This window comes from Vipera berus, assembly GCF_964194415.1.
Source record: "Vipera berus genome assembly, chromosome: 6".
Lineage (NCBI taxonomy): Eukaryota > Metazoa > Chordata > Lepidosauria > Squamata > Viperidae > Vipera > Vipera berus.
This window is the reverse complement of record NC_138208.1, coordinates 5,663,521-5,682,036: the sequence shown is the minus strand read 5'-3', so window position 1 is coordinate 5,682,036 and position 18,516 is coordinate 5,663,521. Positions and strand designations below refer to the sequence as shown.

Sequence of the window (18,516 nt, the reverse complement as noted above, 5' to 3'; positions counted from 1 at the left end):
CTTGCTGAAGTCTAATGTTCAATAGATGGGAAAAGGGGAGAATGTTTTAATTCTGATATATTGTCTAGCATCCAACCAAAAGGAAGTGTATCTTCTTATTCTTCTCCAGATAAGATTTTGTGGAAATTCAACAACAAATTCTATCTTACTTAATACATCTATACACTTTTAATATAAGAATATTTCCCTTTTTTTTTAACCAGGACTGATTTTTTTTTCCAAAATGAAAATAATTATTATGAACCTTTATTAAGCGGCTCAGATTTTAATATAAATCACGCTAAAAAGTTTTCATTTTTCTTTCGTTTTCTTTTGTTCTTTTTTAAAAAAGCTATTTACACTACAGTGCTGACACATTAAACAGAAAAAGAAAAAAAAATGGTATAAATAAGCTCTATGGAAAAGCCTGGAATTGTCAAAAAGAATTCTGGCTTATCTTACAAAAAATATATATGTTAAATGTCAGCTCTATTCTAAAACCTACAACTCATATTTAAAGACTTTTATGTTATACCTGCAGTGTTTACAGTGCATCTGGCCCTAAGTGCTTTCAAACGTTTACAGTTACGGACAGGCACTGAGGAATGTTACAAAGCTACATAAACTATTTTATGCTGCAACAGCTGCAAGGGCAGGTTAAAAAAAAACAAAAAAAACCCACCAAACCTGCCTCACAGAATGTAAGCCTCCTTACATCGTGTCGTTATATTTTAAAAGTATTTTAAAAACATATATGCACGCCCATGCGCACGCACACGCACGCCCACACCCACGCACTTAACACAAAAAATCGTCTTCTGGTTTGCCATGCAGACTTGGGTAAGTGGAGCTCCTCTGCCTCGTGTCTTCCTGATTCACACGACTACCCCCGGGGCACATGCTGTCCTGTGTGTATTTGTGGCCAGGCTCGGGGTTCGAGTCAGTCTCAAGTCTCCACCCTGCCAAGTGAGCGTGATCCAGTCTCGCTTTAGCTTTCTGACATTCGGCAGCCCTGGAGGCTGTCATCTTTTCGGGAAGGTCGACGGGATGGGGCTCCTCCGGATTCTGGAACGAGAGAGCAGGTTCGTGTGGCCCGCATGGAACCTCCTGTTTCACGTAGTTAGTCTGAAGGCTACTTGAGAATTTGGTTTCTTCGGAGGCCTGGATGTCCGTGGGATGGATGGCACTGCCAGCCGGAAGTCCCGGGACAGAAGACGTGGGGTCGGTTGGGGGATCCGTTTCGCAGGCGGTCTGGTTTTCTGCCGCCTCCGAGTGGTACGGCTTGAGGCGCACGTGCCACGCCAAACTGCACACAGCCGAAACGGTCTTAAATTGATGTATAACGTTCCGCGGTATAAAATAAATGTCGTTATCGTACAACTGGATTCGGGCGTATCGGATGCCTTCCCTTCGTAGCTGGTTTAATTTCGCGTCGTCCACCCACTGGACGCACTAGAAGGAAAAAGGGAGAAAATAAAAAAAAGGACCTCCTTCAAATGTTCCTTTAACCTTCTCCCACGTCGCCCATCGATCGAGGCGGGTTACCTGAGAAAGCGGAGGCTCGTGCAAATCCAACTGCAGTCGCTGAACTACGTCTAAGAAATCGTCCGCATGAAAACAAATTACGTCTTTGGTTATGCGAGGCTGTTCAACCCTACACACGGAGGGGGAAAAAAACAAAGTTCCCATTCAGGATTATTAAAAAATGCAACTATCTAAATACTTATAAGCAAGTTAAGCAAAACTCTACAAAAATACAAAAAAAAAAACCTGTAAAGGGTCTACGACAGTTCGCCGTGGCCAGCTCGCCACAGCCAACACCCTGTGGGACAACTCGCCATGTCTGAACGTGCTGTGCGAGAAGAGTTACGCTAACATCCAAAAAAATGGTGGAATAGAAATCGTTAAAAGAATATTCAAAAGGAGGGACAGAATGAAATAGGAATGACAAAAACTAATTTTTTATTTATTTTAAATAATCAAATTGAATTGTGACAACTGTCCCACCGCAACATGTCCCATGCTGAGTTGGCCGTGGCAAATGGGCTGCGGTGTCTTGTCCTATTCCAACCTGTGCAGGTAATCCTTGACTTACAACAGTCCGTGTAGTGATCGCTCGAAGTCACAACGGGACTGGAAAAAGTGACTTATGACCTTTTTTTCACACTTATGACCGTTGCAGCATCCCCCGTGGTCGTGGGATTTACGTTCAGATGCTTGACAACTGGCTCATATTTAGGACGGTCGCAGCGTCCCGGAGTCATGTGATCACCTTTTGTGACCTCCTGACAAGCAAAGTCAAGGGGGAAACCAGATTCACTTCACAACGGCGTTACTAACTTCACAGCTGCAGGGATCCACTTGACCAGAAAAGCCGTGAAATGGGGCAAAACTCACTTAACACATTTCTCCCTTAGCAACATAAATTTGGGGCTCAGCTGTGGCTGTAAGTTGAGGACCACCTGTATTCCAGTTTGGGGGAAGCCCAGAATGCTAAGCAATCAAGAGCAACCGAAATTGTTAATTCTTTTCATGGAACAGCAGCACAGACCAACACCCAAAACCCAACCTCTGTTAGACCTGCATGAACCAATAATAGCAGTGTAGCCACATCCTCTGGAACATTGGCTGATGCCTAAAAGTAAAACCTGACTAAGCTTAGAGGCAATGCTGAAGACACCTCCAAGCTGAGCACCGATAGTAGTGGGTGGAAACAGCCAAAGAATAAATTTCACCATATAACACAGGCTATAACTGACGGATACCCTAAACTCCGAAATGCCCATTGCATGGACTTGAGAAAAGTATGGGGTGGGGGGAAAAACACCCCATTTTTAATATTTGTACAGCTACTCCTTGACTCAGAGCAGTTTATTTAGTGACCATTCAAAGTTACAACGGCACTGGAAAAAAGTGACTTATGACCGTTTTTCACTTACGACTGTGGCAACGTCCCCAGGGTCACGCAATCAAAATTCAGACTATTGGCAATTGATGCGTATTTATGACGGTTAGTGTCCCGGGGGAGGGGGGGTGTCACGTGATCTCCTTTTGAGAGCTTCTGACAAGCAAAGTCGATGGGGGAAAGCCAGATTCACTTAACAACCGTGTTACTAACTGAACAACTGGAGTGACTCCCTTAAGAACCGCGGCTAGGAAGGTCGTAAAATCGGGCAAAACTCACTTGACAGCTGGCTCGCTTAGCAACAGAAATTTTGGGCTCGACTGTGGTCATGAGTCAAGGACTACCTGTATAAACTGCACTTGGGGTGAAAAACATTCAAAGCGGGACGTGAAAACCACATTTAGCAAAGCAGTGGTGGAACATTAATGTTTGGCTGATGTTAATTCCTGGAGAATAAAACTAGAAATTAGCAGCTATTACAACTGCAACGGCACATCTAGATTTGCATGTCTGTGGAACTGTCTAATCTTGGAACTGTGAGCGTGCAGATGGCGAATGAATGAGACTTAGGCTTTAAGGAAAAAGTTACATAACATCGCCCATAATGAGTGACTCATAACGATGCCTGGATTTGCAATGCAGATGAGACTGGTTTATTCTGGCACACAGCTCCTAAAACACTCAGGCATTTGAGGAGGAAAGATCAATAGAAGAGGAGAGAGAAAAAATCAGCCAGATGATGATCTTGGCATTGGGCTGCACAAGCACAGATGGAGCGCCCAGCTGATTGCAGTAGGCAAATTGCATCAACCAGTAGTGCTGAAAGCCATCGTGAACCATTTGCCAATTCTATACTGCAATTTACTGATGTACGATTTGTGTAATTGACATTATCTTTTTTTTTTCTTTCAAAAATAGCCCTTCTTCTTTGGGCCCAAAATAGGAAGTATTAGGAGAGGATGCTGAAAATATCACTTTAGCAAATGAAAATTCTATTCCTCCAAGCACTCCCTTTCATCCATCAGACAAAAAAACCAACATTGAGAGTGAAGATGAAAAATTTAATATTTAATTCAATCCACCAAGCCAATGAAACATTATTGCAACCAAGAAGAGATGACAGCTGTGTTGGAAGATAAAGCAGGTAAAAGTTGTAGAGGGAGGGCTATTCTAATGAATTTCATAAACCACTTCTGAAAGCCAGCAGTTTACAACTTAAAAAAAAAGCAAATTAAAGTGTCTAACCTTCTTTAAGAAAACAAAAATGTCTTACAATGTTGATAACTGGCGTTTGAAGGACTTGGAGGCCATGACTACTGCAAAGCCACCCAAAAAGCTGTTGAGTTCTATTTTGTAGCGACTAAGAGGTAGAGGTATCAGAGAGTGAAATGCAGAAACTACATGGATCAAGAAATCAAGATGGATGATAAAGAAAACTTGTGGAAATCCCAAAATAAATTACTGGCACTGAAGTCCACCTCGATCATGTTTATTCCTATCATTGGTTTCTCATCCCATCATAATGGCCAGCGGTACTATCCATGTGTACATGCTCTTCAAGAGATAAACATACAGGAACGGCATGTTTCCAAGATTATTAAAATTGGAGATTTTCTTCAAGCCAATCAGAAAAAAGAAAACTATTTTTTCTCCTCTCACCCTCTCCCTCCCTCCCTCTGTGCGTCTGTGTATGTCTATTGGTTTTGCTTCTCCTATTGCATTCTGTAACTAAAAGAAAATTGATCCCGACACACAGTTACTGGAAAAAATTAAATGTCATACAGTGGTATTGTTTTTTGTAACTGTACTAAATGTACAGTTTAGGACACGACTTCGCAACTAACAACAACAACTAAATGTAAAATGAGCTACTGAAAATTTTTTATTTTTTTATTTTTATTTTAATTCCATTTATATCCCGCCCTTCTCCGAAGACTCAGGGCGGCTTACAAGCTTAGCAGTAATGTCCCATGTATTGAATATACTGTGGATGTAAAGCTCATTTAGCATAACCTTAAATTTAAATTTAACAGACCTAAGGAAGGCATGCAGATGATACCACTCTAATGGCAAAAAGTGAAGAGGAACTAAAGAGCCTCTTGTTGCGAGTGAAGAAGGAGAGTGCAAAACTTGGGTTGAAACTTAACATTAAGAAAACCAAGATCATGGCATCTGGCCCTCTCAATTCCTGGCAAATAGATGGGGAAGAAATGGAGGTAGTGACAGATTTTATTCTCCTGGGCTCCAAGATCACCGCAGGTGGGGACTGTAACCAAGAAATTAAAAGACGCTTGCTCCTGGGGAGGAAAGCCATGGCAAATATAGACAGCACACTAAAAAGCAAAGACATTACCCTGTCAACAAAAGTGCGTATAGTCAAGGCTATGGTCTTCCCAGTTGCAATGTATGGCAGTGAAAGTTGACCATAAGAAAGGTTGAGCGCCAAAGAATGGAGGCCTTTGAACTATGGTGCTGGAGAAGACTCCTGCGAGTCCCTTGGACTGCAAGGCGATCAAACCGGTCAGTCCTTGTTGTTGTTAGCTGCGAAGTCGTGTCCGACCCATCGCGACCCTATGGACAACGTTCCTCCAGGCCTTCCTGTCCTCTACCATCTTCTGGAGTCCATTTAAGCTCACGCCTCCTGCTTCAGTGACTCCATCCAGCCACCTCCTTCTCTGTCGTCCCCTTCTTCTCTTGCCCTCAATCTTTCCCAGCGTTAGGCTCTTCTCCAGTGAGTCCTTCCTTCTCATTAGGTGGCCAAAGTATTTGAGTTTTAGCTTCAGGATCTGGCCTTCTAAAGAGCAGTCAGGGTTGATCTCCTCTAGGACTGACCGGTTTGATCGCCTTGCAGTCCAAGGGACTCGCAGGAGTCTTCTCCAGCACCAGAGTTCAAAGGCCTCAATTCTTTGGCGCTCAGCCTTTTTTATGGGCCAACTTTCACAGCCATACATTGCAACTGGGAAAACCATGTCCTCGACAATACGCACTTTTGTTGGCAGGGTGATGTTTCTGCTTTTTAGTGTGCTGTCTAGATTTGCCATGGCTTTCCTCCCGAGGAGCAAGCGTCTTTTAATTTCTTGGCTACAGTCCCCATCTGCAGTGATCTTGGAGCCCAGGAAAATAAAATCTGTCACTACCTCCATTTCTTCCCCATCTATTTGCCAGCAATTGAGAGGGCTGGATGCCATGATCTTGGTTTTCTTAATGTTAAGTTTCAAGCCAATGTTTGCACTCTCCTTCTCTACCCGCAACACGAGGCTCTTTAGTTCTTCTTCACTTTCTGCCATTAGAGTGGTATCATCTGCATATCTTAGGTTGTTGATATTTCTTCCGGCAATCTTAATTCCAACTTTTGATTCATCTAGCCCTGCCTTTCTCAGGATGTGCTCTGCATATAAGTTAAATAGGCAGGGTGACAGTATACAGCCTATATGGTCAGTCCTACAGGAGATCAACCCTGACTGCTCTTTAGAAGGCCAGATCCTGAAGCTAAAACTCAAATACTTTGGCCCCCTAATGAGCAGGAAGGACTCACTGGAGAAGAGCCTAATGCTAGGAAAGATTGAGGGCAATAGAAGAAGGGGACGACAGAGAATGAGGTGGCTGGATGGAGTCACTGAAGCAGTAGGCGTGAGCTTAAATGGACTCCAGAAGATGGTAGAGGACAGGAAGGCCTGGAGGAACGTTGTCCATAGGGTCGTGATGGGTCGGACACGACTTCGCAACTAACAACAACAACAAGGAAGGCATTGTAGTAATTGATGCCAAAGTTCTGCCTCTTGTACAATGATTTAGTTTCTGAGCAGGACCATCCCACAGTTGTTGCTTAGTGAGGAGAGAACCAAATAGTTCGGCCACAGACACACAAAAATGAATTGAAGGAATGTGTTGCTTTTACACTGAGTTATGAGAAGAGAGTAAAGCAATAGGATTCACCCGTCAGACAAGCCACTGACTCAGTAAATGGCAGCATCTGGCTAGCATCTGGCTTGAGCTTTGAAGCTAAGCTGAGACCATCTTGATTAAGTAGAGGGATGAAAAACCTTTTGACCAGGGCTCTTCAAACATGGCCCTTTTATGTCTTGTGGACTTCAACTCCCAGAATTCCTCATACGGCGTGCCTGGCTGAGGAATTCTGGGAGGGGTCTTCAAACTTGGCCCTTTTGTGACTTGTGGACTTCAACTCCCAGAATTCCTCAGCCAGGCACGCATTCTGGGAGTTGAAGTCCACAAGTCATAAAAGGGCCAAGTTTGAAGAGAGCCCTGCTTTGGACTATTCTTACTGCTGTTGACCAAACAGGAAAACAGACAGAAGCAATGTATACTGCTCAAAAAAATAAAGGGAACACTTAAACAACACAATGTACTGTATTTAATAGTAGGATGTCTTATCTTGTGTTCCCTTTATTTTTTTGAGCAGTATATTATTTCCAAGAAAACTACATGGAGAATGGAAATATCCATAGAATAAGTCACTAGGAATTGGGAGGCTTTACTATTACCATCTGCATAATCCAATGTCAAATCAAAAGATTTAACTATTATTCCATTCTTCCAGTCCTTAAGTGTCAGGCAATTAGCAATTCTCCAGTCAAGATATAATTTTCATTTTTCTAGCTGTGTGGATTACCCCTACTGATAAATGTGGCAACAAAAATTCTTCCTCCTCCAGTATCACTTTCAATGTCTTTCTTTAATGCTACTGAATGCTGTTTAGGATGAAAATTCTTACTAAATGGTATCTCTACTGATAAAATGTCTTAAAAAAAAACGACAGGGAAAAGGATATTTAATCCCAACCTCCCAGATTGGTATGTTTGAAGATATCCAGTGAAAAAGATCTTAGCATCTCTCGGCTTAATTGGTTCAACTAGCAACCTGCCCTGATCAATAGGATAATGTTTCCTAATCCAAAATTGCCTTGATCTATAATTAAAAATCATTGTGTGGGGTCTTTGGTGCTGTCTGAGCTTGGTGGTTTTCTTGCAGACGTTTCATTACCCAATTAAGTAACTTTATCAGTGCTACGAGGGAGTGGGGTTTGCTCTTATACCAGGGGTGTCAAACTCGCAACGTCATGTGACGTGTCGCAATGTATCTCGACTTTTTCCCCCATTGCCGGAGATGGGGTGGGTGGGTTTCAGCATGACGCATCTGGCCCACGGGCCGGCAGTTTGGCACCCCTGTCTTACACCGACAGGGCAAGCCATTAGTATATAAAAACAAGAGCAAACTCTACTCCCTTTTAGCACTGATGGTGTTACCTAGTTTTGGTCACGAAATGTCTACAAGAAAACCACCAAGCTCAGAGAACACCAAGGATCCCACAATTCAACTCTGAGCTGTAAATATTTCTAAAGATCCACGTTCCATATCTTGCACTTTGGAATGACAAAAAACAAGACTTGGATCTTTTCCTATGAGACGCCCCTTCAAATACTTGAAAGGTGCCATCATAACCCGCTTCCAGGCAGTTTTTCTCATTGCTAAAACATGTCTAGTATTCCGCAGATATTTTCCTGAACCGGCCGGCCATTACATACCATTCTCCACAATGCACTGCCTTTAACACTCCGACGGCAGCTGTAGTCTGTCGTTCAAATCCTTGTCCTATGTGATCTGCATGTGCTCGTGTCCTGTCTTCAAAAAGCATTTCACGAGGCTCGCTAGTACGAGGTAGGTACTGCAGGTTTTTTATTTCATTGGTAGTTCTGTTAAAACAAAATGACGGAAAGACTACGCATCAGTCACATTGTAAAGATTTTTGGCTTCATCGGTTTAATTTCACTCACGGCATCCAGCGGGGAGATACAATTGGGGAGAGACAGTCCCACAAATAAACCGGTTCCCAAGCCATACTGTATATAACATTCTCCAATTCTTCCATGGGGTAGGATGGGCTGAGAAAGGGCAAAGAGCACCAAGTGAGCTTCTATGGCTGAAAGTGGATGAGAACCTGGGTTTTCCCTTATCCTAAACCTTGGCTCTTTTATGACTCGTGGACTTCAACTCCCAGAATCCCTGAGCCAGCCACGCTGAGGGGAAAGGGAGAGGTTTCCAAGCTGAGCCATGCTGGCTCAGGAATTCTGGGAGTTGAAGTCCACGAGTCATAAAAGAGGCCAAAGTTGCCTACCCCTGGCCTAGGCCGCTTTATGACTTGTGGACTTCAACTCCCAGAATTCCTGAGCCAGCCACGCTGAGGGGAACGGGAGAGGTTTCCAAGCTGAGCCATGCTGGCTCAGGAATTCTGGGAGTTGAAGTCCACTAGTCATAAAAGAGCCAAGGTTGCCTAGCCCTGTCCTAAACCAACATCTTGATCCCTAGATACTGACTCTTTAATTAACATAGCCATAACTGAATATCCCTTTCCATAAAAGAGGCCTCCACCACACTGTCAATATATGAACACTGAGGCAGAGTTCTCAACATTGCAATATGTCTGCCTAAAGATTAAATAAAAACGTTAAGGCCGGAGTCAAGGGTATGAGCATATCGTGGATCAAACTCTGCAAAGATCGGTATTTTACATATGAAATTAAATCACAGAAAGATTTACACACATTGTTTTAATAGCCTGCATTATTTAAGACATCCTTAGCAGTAGCCAATTTGTTATTATTTAACCACTGAATGTCACCAAAGACAGCAACTCATCACTGAAACACGGTGAAACCAATTTTGTATTTCTCTTTCTTCCTTCCAGCCTTAAGTCCCATGTTCTAACCTCCCGTTTTCCCTCTACAATTTTTGCTCTTGTAACAAAGTTCTTTATCATTTTTACCCAAATCCATTTGTAATTTTTTAAAATAAAATTTAAGTCTCTAATATTTCAATGTAACACCTATAGTCCGCACCCTACTTTTGATACATTCTTTGTACATTTCTTTATTTTTAAAATGATCGTCCAATTTCATTTGTAAATCCAGGGTTTCCATTTCTTTCTTGTAAGTTTCTTTTTTTTTTAGTATTTGGGGGAAGGGAATTCCCCCCATTTAAAAAAAAATTGTATTTTTATATTAGGTTGGTGAATTTGTTTTGTCTATTTTATTTAATAATTATTGAAATTATTCGGGGGGGGGGAGCCCAAATAAAATCAAACTGCCTACATGTTGCACGAAATGTGGGCTGCTTAAAAGGAAATAACTGTTAAAATAAATTTATTTGGCAGGAAATAGCATCTTTAAGAACAAGAAGTGTGTGTGTAGGGGGGAAGCAAGAACATTAACAGTAACAGAATCTTTAATTAGCTGTCTGACTATCAATCTCTGAAGCCCTTTTTGAACCTCAGCTGCCCTTTGGGAGAATATATGTGATAACTGGGAAACCAGTTCTTTAGGGTGTGCCCTCTCTGCACTGACAATACACAGTCACTGCATTGCCAATTGTCTGGTAGGAAAGATCAGGTCCACCCGTGAAGCTGCCATTAAACTGATTTATTGCTAAAAGCCTGTGCACAGGAATCTTCTCAGATACATGTTGGAACCTACTTAGAGTTTGATAAGGGTCCACTTGTGGCTACATAGGATTCTAGGCTGATTCCTCTTTTAACTCTGCCCTCAAGTTCTACCATTCCTTCTGCTACACTAATCCTGGAACGGAGTATTAAATATTACTGACTATTGAAGTCAACCAAATATTATAACAGACCTTTTCCTTTTGAAAGGCGACTTTGGCATATCTGCCACAGGAATCATCTGTTCTCCTGGACGTACCCACATGATGGGACCATCATCGCTGTCTTTCCGACTTTCTAGTTTCAGACTAGAAAGAGTCCCCCATGGTAAAGTACACTAAAATGAAACACTTATGTTTAAAAATCGATATTATTTTCTGATGCAACCATTTTAAACTACGTATTTATTTTACAAAATGAAAAGCACCGTGTACCCATCTACAACTTATAACCGTGGTGGCGAACCTATGGCACGGGTGCCACAGGTGGCACGCAGAGCCTTCTCTGTGGGCACGCGCGCCGTCACCCCAATCCCAGGCCTTCAACTGCGTTTTATAAAACCTTTTTGCTTTAGGCCTCCACTGCCGTGTGCAAAAAAAAAAAGGCTTCAATCAATCAATCAATTTCAACTTCTCGCGGGGAAAAAAAAATCTGACAAAGTTGGAATAGATTGATAAAACTTTTTAGTCCCACCCAGTCTGCTGTTACCACCGCAGCCACACCCACCCAATGGGCCACACCCATCCAATGGGCCACACCCACCCAATGGGTCACGCCCACCTGGCACCTGACTATACATAAGTGGGTTTTGGGTTGCAGTTTGGGCACTCGGTCTCTAAAAGGTTCGCCATCACTGACTTATAACATTGTTGGCAATTGATTAACACCGAGCATGGAAACTTTCAATCTGAACGGAGATTGAAACGGAGACTGAAACGTGTACATTCACAATATTTTGAAGTCAAAGTGGTGAGCACTGCAAGCGTGCCAAATTCTGCAAGAGACAAACTACCAACTTACACGTTATAAGCTCCGGAACTTTAAAAACTTTTAAGTTTTGCTTGAAAATGTGCAATGGATGCAGCTTTCAGAAATTAAAGTACAGGCTGGCTCTTAAAATATGAGCATCGAATACAAGTTGACAGAAAAATATATTTTCCTCCTTGGTGTTAAATAATTTATTAATTTTGACTCATTAGATGAAGAAATTAATTACTGAACAGCAGCATGATTTTATTTGAAATAAAGATTCCTGATACATTCTAATTGCCATCTTACTTTTAACAAAGGTGAATCTTCCAGCATATCAAGGAACTCTGGAAAATAATCCCCAACTTCTTCATCTACTGCTCCAACCAAGCTGATTTGCCTCATTGGACCGGCTCTGTACGTACCATGGGAATATGTTCTTTTTACCTGAACAAATGCCAATTAAAGTAAAAATAAAACAGCACCAGGTTATTTTATACTCAGAATAATTTACAAAATTATTTAAATACGTAAAAATATCCTAAATATTTTCTGAAACCCAAGCAGTAGTTTGTATTAAACAGTCACAAAAGAATAAACATAATTTTAAAATGCAGATTGCTGGCAAATGCAACATTAAGTTACTATGTCAATATATGTTTAACAAAAGGATATAATCTTAAATGCATTATTGTAAAAAATATATATACTGAAACAAAGGTGGCAAATGACATGATGGATGCTCAACACTATAATGCAACTTATATAGAGCAAACGGAAATTATCAATTTCCGCTTTCAGCTCAGCTAAAGGAAACAGACAGAGCACGTTCTGAATTTTAGAAAAGGAAAAGATTCATACTTCACACACAATATCCTATTTTTATAGAACTATTTCTTGAGAGTCATTGTTTACTTTTTATTACTTTTATTTCTTTCTTTTGCTTTTATTACTTCTTATTACTTTGTTGCTTCTCTCTCTGTCAAGGTGTAACTTCAAGAATGCATTTCCATTTATAAGAGGCGGAAAATGCTCTTTCATCTAAGTTGCTTATCTCGCTTTTCTGCCAACACTGCTTTGAATGCTGCCATCAATCAAGCTGTCATCACACCGTTCCTTCAAGGTTATTCAGATGAATATAGTCAGCATCCAGTAATGGCTTTTTAAATTACCAGATGATCTAATGCACAGGCGGAGTTCCTACCTTCTGTCCACTAAAATAACAGATTGTACAGTTGTCACTAATGCAGTGCTGCTAATCTTTACATCTTTAGAATCATAGATTCAGGTTTCTGGGCATTAGACAATGCTTTTTCTCATGTATTTTTTCCCCCCAATGTATGTTGTTCCCACCGCCAAAATGCAATAAACCCTGCACTAGCAGCCTGGCAACAAAATACTGGTCCTGATTCATTAGCAACCTACAGGTAGTCCTCGACTTACAACAGTTCATTTACTCATAGTTCAAAGCCACAACGGCACTGAAAAAAGTGACATGACCGTTTTTTCACACTTACGACTGTTGTAGCATCTCCATGGTCACATGATTAAAAATCAAGTGCTTGGCAACTGGTTTGCATTTATGATGGTTGAAGTATCCTGGGCTTACATGATCAGCTTTTGCAACCTTCTGGCAAGGAAAATCAATGGGGAATCCAGATTCACTTAACAATCATGTTACTAACTTAATAAATGCAACGATTCCCTTATTTGAAAGTGACAAGAAAAATCACAAAACTCCCTTAACAAATGTTTTACTTAGCAACATAAATTATGGGCTCAATTGTGGTTGTAACTCAAGGACTACCTGTACTTCCACAGAGGCCACTGTAGCTGGTTTTAATTTACTAATCCGCTAATCTAAGTTGGATGTCCCAATATTTTTATACGCAAACTCCTACATGGTATGAGGTAAATTTATGAAGATATTTGAGAAATGGAATTGTTTATTTTCCATCATTCATATACAGGCTCAATTCCACAAACTCTGAGCATCTTACTGAAACAAAAAAACAAAACCACAAAAACACTCAATTAGCACAACGGACGTCATTAAAGCAGCTCAATGGACCAGATCTTAAAGGCTAAGAACCATTTGGTTTAACTTGCTGAGCATTTTAAAGTGCACTGCAGGATAATTACTATGTAACTGATTGTGGGGGAAAAACATATCCAAATTAAAATTAAAGATATTGGTATTGATATGAAAGTGATGCAGTAATTGTTCTGATTTTTAAAAAATATTAGTCAGCCTTTTTACAACAATTTCGGTTTTAGATTTTGATCCAAAAATGTAGTTAAAATAAAGCTTATTCCATATTTCTTAAATTGTATATTTCCTACATCCACAAAGACACTCTCCAAAAAATATGCAGTGGGGCCAAATGTTTTGACAAGAGGTGATTATAAAACACTTTTCCAGGCATTTATCTATCATACGGTATGGAAAGCTATCACATAAAATACTCAGACCTATTTATAGATGGTAGAGAATGCAATACACTTCAGGGAAGATTGCCCTCTTTCATGTGTTCTAGCTATATAGGATTGTAAGAAAAAAGCATGAAATTGATTCAAATAGGTAAAAGGTAAAGGTTCCCCCGCACATGCGTGCTAGTCGTTTCCAACTCTAGGGGCCGATGCTCATCTCCGTTTCAAAGCCGAAGAAAAAGCGCTTGTCCGAGGACGTCTCCGTGGTTATGTGGTCAGCATGACTAGACGCCAAAGGCGCACGGAATGCTGTTACCTTCCCACCGGAGTGGTCCCTATTTTTCTACTTGCCTTTTTACGTGCTTTCGAACTGCTAGGTTGGCAGAAGCTGGGATGAGTAACCGGCGCTCACTCTGTTATGCGGCACTCGGGATTCGACCTGCCAAACTGCTGACCTTCTGATCGACAAGCTCAGCGTCCTAATCCACTGAGCCACCACGTCCCTTCAATTCAAATAGTGGAATACAAAAAAAGAGATCAGACAGGCATATGGATGCCTATCTTTTTCCTCTCCCTGAATTGTTTTCATTTCAGCTGTGCATTGCAATTCATACAGGTAGTCCTGCTTATAAGAGATCAAAGCTGTAACTTGTTCAAAGTTGCAACAGCATTGGAAAAAGGGATTACAGCCATTGCAGCATCTCCACGGCCATGTGATTAAAATTTGGATGCTTGGCAACCGACTCGTATTTATGATGGTTCCAGTGTCCCGGGGTCCTGTGTTCACATTTTGCAACCTTCCGACAAGCAGTCAAAGCGGAAGCCAGATTCATTTTAACAACCTAACTTAACAAGTGCAGTGACTCACTTCACAAGGGTGGCAAGAAAGGTCATAAATAGAGGGCAAAGTTCTCCTAACAAACGTTTCACTTGGCAACATAAAAATTTTGGGCTCAGTTGTGGTCATAAGCCGAGGACCACCTGTACCATCTACCGTATATACTTGAGTATAAACCGACTCGAGTATAAGCCGAGACCCCCAATTTCACCCCCCAAAACTGGAAAAAGTTATTGACTCGAGTATAAGCCGATCCGCCGTTCTGCAAGCCTCCGCCGCCGGCGGAGGCTGGATCCGCGCTCTGCAAGCCTCTGCCGCCAGCAGAGGCTCGATCCGCCATTTTGCAAGCCTGAATACACAGGAATACCCTGTGTGGCCGCGGCTCTCGGGGAAGCCCTGGCTGTCTGCTTCCTCGCTCCACGCTGCCATTCGGGGCCCGCGCGTTCCCCGGGCAAATCGCGGCGCCCAGCAGGCGAGGAAACACGCCCGCTCCAGTCGCCCCCCCTTCCCTCAGGAGACGCGAAGCAAGTGACCGCCTGGAGCTTACCGAGGACTTGCGCGTGGCCGAGGCTTCGGTGCTTCCAGGATCGCGCGCACCTCTCCCAAGCCGCCGCCGTCCGGAGACCTGCCGAAGTTTGGGGAGGTTTGGGGAGGTGCGCGCGCACCTCCCCAAACCTCCCCAAACTTCGGCAGGTCTCCGGACGGCGGTGGCTTGGGAGAGGTGCGCGCGATCCCGGAAGCACCAAAGCCTCGGCCGCGCACAAGTCCTCGGTAAGTTTTTTTGTTGACTGGAGTATAAGCCGAAGTGGAATTTTTCAGCCCAAAAAGTGGGCTGAAAAATTCGGCTTATACTCAAGTATATACGGTAATTTGTTTCCCTTAGTTTCCATCTTTCTCTTCCATCCCTCTGTTTTGTCATCTTTAGTATAAAGTCTGAAGGCAAAGACTGCGGTGAGCATGCCACGTTGCCAATTGTTGTCATCTGCTAGAGTGTTTTCAAATGATTTTTCACAGCTAAGCAATTGTTTTCACTTCCTTCCTTTTTCTCTCCCCCCCCACACACTTCTCAACTGAAAGCTCTGCTGAGGCAATAATCGGATTGCTTTGTTGCTGGCTCATCAGGAAGCAGTTAATTGGCTTTTAATTGCCTCATATATTCTGTGCCACTTAATATACAATAAATAGAAGAGAAAAATCTAAAACCGCATAAATAAAACTCTCTTTACACACACACACACACACACACACACACACACAAAGGGGGGGAGAAGGGAGAGAGAGCGCAACTAATAAGAACTCTGCTTCCACCAACCCCTGAATCTCTCTGAATGAGAGTGGCAGGGAATCTTCGACCTATAACCACAACTGAGCCGAAAATTTCTGTTGCTAAGTGAGACGTTTGTTAAATGAATTTTAACCCATCTTACAATCTTTCTTGCCACAGTTGTTAAGTGAATCACTGCACCTGTTAAAGTGAATCTGGGTTCCCCACTGCCTTTGCTTGTCAGGTGATCACGTGATCTTGGGACACGGCAACTGTCATGAATATGAGTCAGCCGCCAAGCGTCTGAATTTTGATTACCTGGCAATGGGGACGCTGCAATGGTCGTGAATGCGGAAACAGTCAATTAAGTCGCTTTTATCGGTGCCCTTGTACCTTTGAACAGTCAGTAAACAAACCGTTGTAAGTCGAGGACTGACTACCTGTAATGAAAGCAAATGTTATTTAATAAGTATGTAGCAGGGCTGGCTGAAAGGCTTTGTGGGAGCCTGGCCAGAGAGAGGGAAGAGACGTAATACTGTCTCTCAAAATCCTGTTTATCCACACCCAGTACGCCAAGATCACGCCACCAACATTCAATGGCCAAATAGCCATTTGTGTTATAAGAGTGGGTGGATTTTTAATTTTTAGTTTCTGATTTCCTCACTGAAAACAAACAAGGAACTAGAAGTGGAAGACCTCTGGGAGATAAAGTATCTTTCATCATCAGAAACCACACCATCACATTCAGCCATTTTGTTACTTAAATCCAATAACACGATTTCAGGATAATTGGGGCACGGACATAGGAGTAACTTTTGTCCCAGAGGTCTCCCAACATTTATTTCAACCCCAAGTTGGGGGGGGGGGGAGAATTAAAGTCTTCTCACATCACCTGATACAAAGAGCTGTTACTCTCACTACATCTTTATTTCACATACTTTTGCCAATCACAGATATGTAGCTTTGGATAATTTTGCTCACATCAATGAATAAGTGTAATGTTTTGACATCTTTGTTTAAATTGGGTTCTCGCGATTTAATTTTGGGACTTGGGGCATAGGACTATATTATAGGACTAACATGGTATTAAAAAATATTACCGTAGAACAATTTTTTTTAATACCGTTGTATAATTTTTACCTTCAACGGAAAACATTCTAAAGTAAATTAATTATTCATTAAAAGGTACCACCTCAAAATTTAATAATCTTAAAAGCTGTTTCATTATGGGTCATGGTTGGAGAGTGGTGCATCACGAATGGGGCAAATCTGCTCTTCTTAAGACTAGCAGGCATTTTGTTCAACTCTCTAAATATAGAATGCATTACACACGCTGTGACTGAACCCGTTCTATTTTTAGAACAAGAATGAAATGAACAAGTTTGACAAGCAGCAAATTATATCCTACAAAAACAATGGAACTGGGCAAAATCCTAGGTCTCTCCACGCAGGAGCAAAAAATCATGTCATTTGCTGTAATGGAATGTGTGTGGATGATTTTGGGGAAGGAGGGAAAAAGATTCTTCTTAGGAAACAATCAGACAAGAGAGCCAGGACTCCCCATAACTGCTTCTTGTCCGCTGTCTTGAGTTATTTATAAAAATAATAAAGGCAGGATAAAAAAAAACACAACTAAGTAAGTACAAATAAAAGGACAGTCAAGAAAAGAAACTTGTGAAGGACCTGCCCTAATGTATCAAGCAGTTAAAGATGCTGGCAGGAAATTTGTATTTTCAGACTTGCAAGATTCTGTGAAGGTGGCCTTACCGTAAAATAGAATTAGTTCATGTTTCCTGTCTAGTTTACTTGGGAGGGAAGATGTCAATCTTGAAAGTCTGAAAGTACAAATTTCCTCCCTGCCACTCTGAGCTGCTTGATCAGTCGTTAAGGATGGTGGGGGCCTCCTGCCTCTCGTCTGATTATTTGCTAGACAGCATCTCTTCCACGTTTTCCATTACATGAATAGAATTCCTCCCCCTTTGTCATTTGGAAATCCTCCACTCATTAATACAATAATGTATGTGTGTGTATATATACATATACATATACATATATATACATATACATATACATACATATACATATACATATACATATACATACATATACATATACATATACATATACATATACATATACATATATATATATATATATATATATATATATATATATATATATATATATACACCGTATATATATATATATATATATATATTGTTGTTGTTGTTGTTAGCTGCGAAGTCGTGTCCAACCCATCGCGACCCTGTGGACAACGTTCCTCCAGGCCTTCCTGTCCTCTACCATCTTCTGGAGTCCATTTAAGCTCACACCTACTGCTTCAGTGACTCCATCCAGCCACCTCGTTCTCTGTCGTCCCCTTCTTCTCTTGCCCTCCACCTTTCCCAGCATTAGGCTCTTCTCCAGGGAGTCCTTCCTTCTCATTAGGTGGCCAAAAGATTTGAGTTTCAGCTTCAGGATCTGGCCTTCCAAAGAGCAGTCAGGGTTGATCTCTAGGACTGACCGGTTTGATCGCCTTGCAGCCCAAGGGACTCGCAGGAGTCTTCTCCAGCACCACAGTTCAAAGGCCTCCATTCTTTGGCGCTCAGCCTTTTTTATGGTCCAGCTTTCACTGCCATACATTGCAACTGGGAAGACCATGGCCTTGACTATACGCA

At 41.8% G+C, this 18,516-nt stretch overlaps 1 protein-coding gene across 2 annotated transcripts in view; it reads right to left on the bottom strand.

Moving 5' to 3' along the window:
* Positions 1-224: 224 nt before the first annotated feature.
* The window catches only part of RSBN1L (round spermatid basic protein 1 like), a 34,160-nt gene continuing 15,868 nt past the window's right edge, over positions 225-18,516 (bottom strand). For both annotated transcript variants that reach the window (XM_081330909.1, XM_081330910.1), the window contains 5 exons: positions 11,616-11,753; positions 10,532-10,674; positions 8,428-8,595; positions 1,525-1,633; positions 225-1,431 (listed from right to left, as the gene is read on the bottom strand). In XM_081330909.1, the coding sequence (XP_081187035.1) occupies positions 778-1,431; positions 1,525-1,633; positions 8,428-8,595; positions 10,532-10,674; positions 11,616-11,753 (1,212 nt within the window). In that variant the 3' untranslated portion in view covers positions 225-777. The remainder of the gene's footprint in view (positions 1,432-1,524; positions 1,634-8,427; positions 8,596-10,531; positions 10,675-11,615; positions 11,754-18,516) is intronic.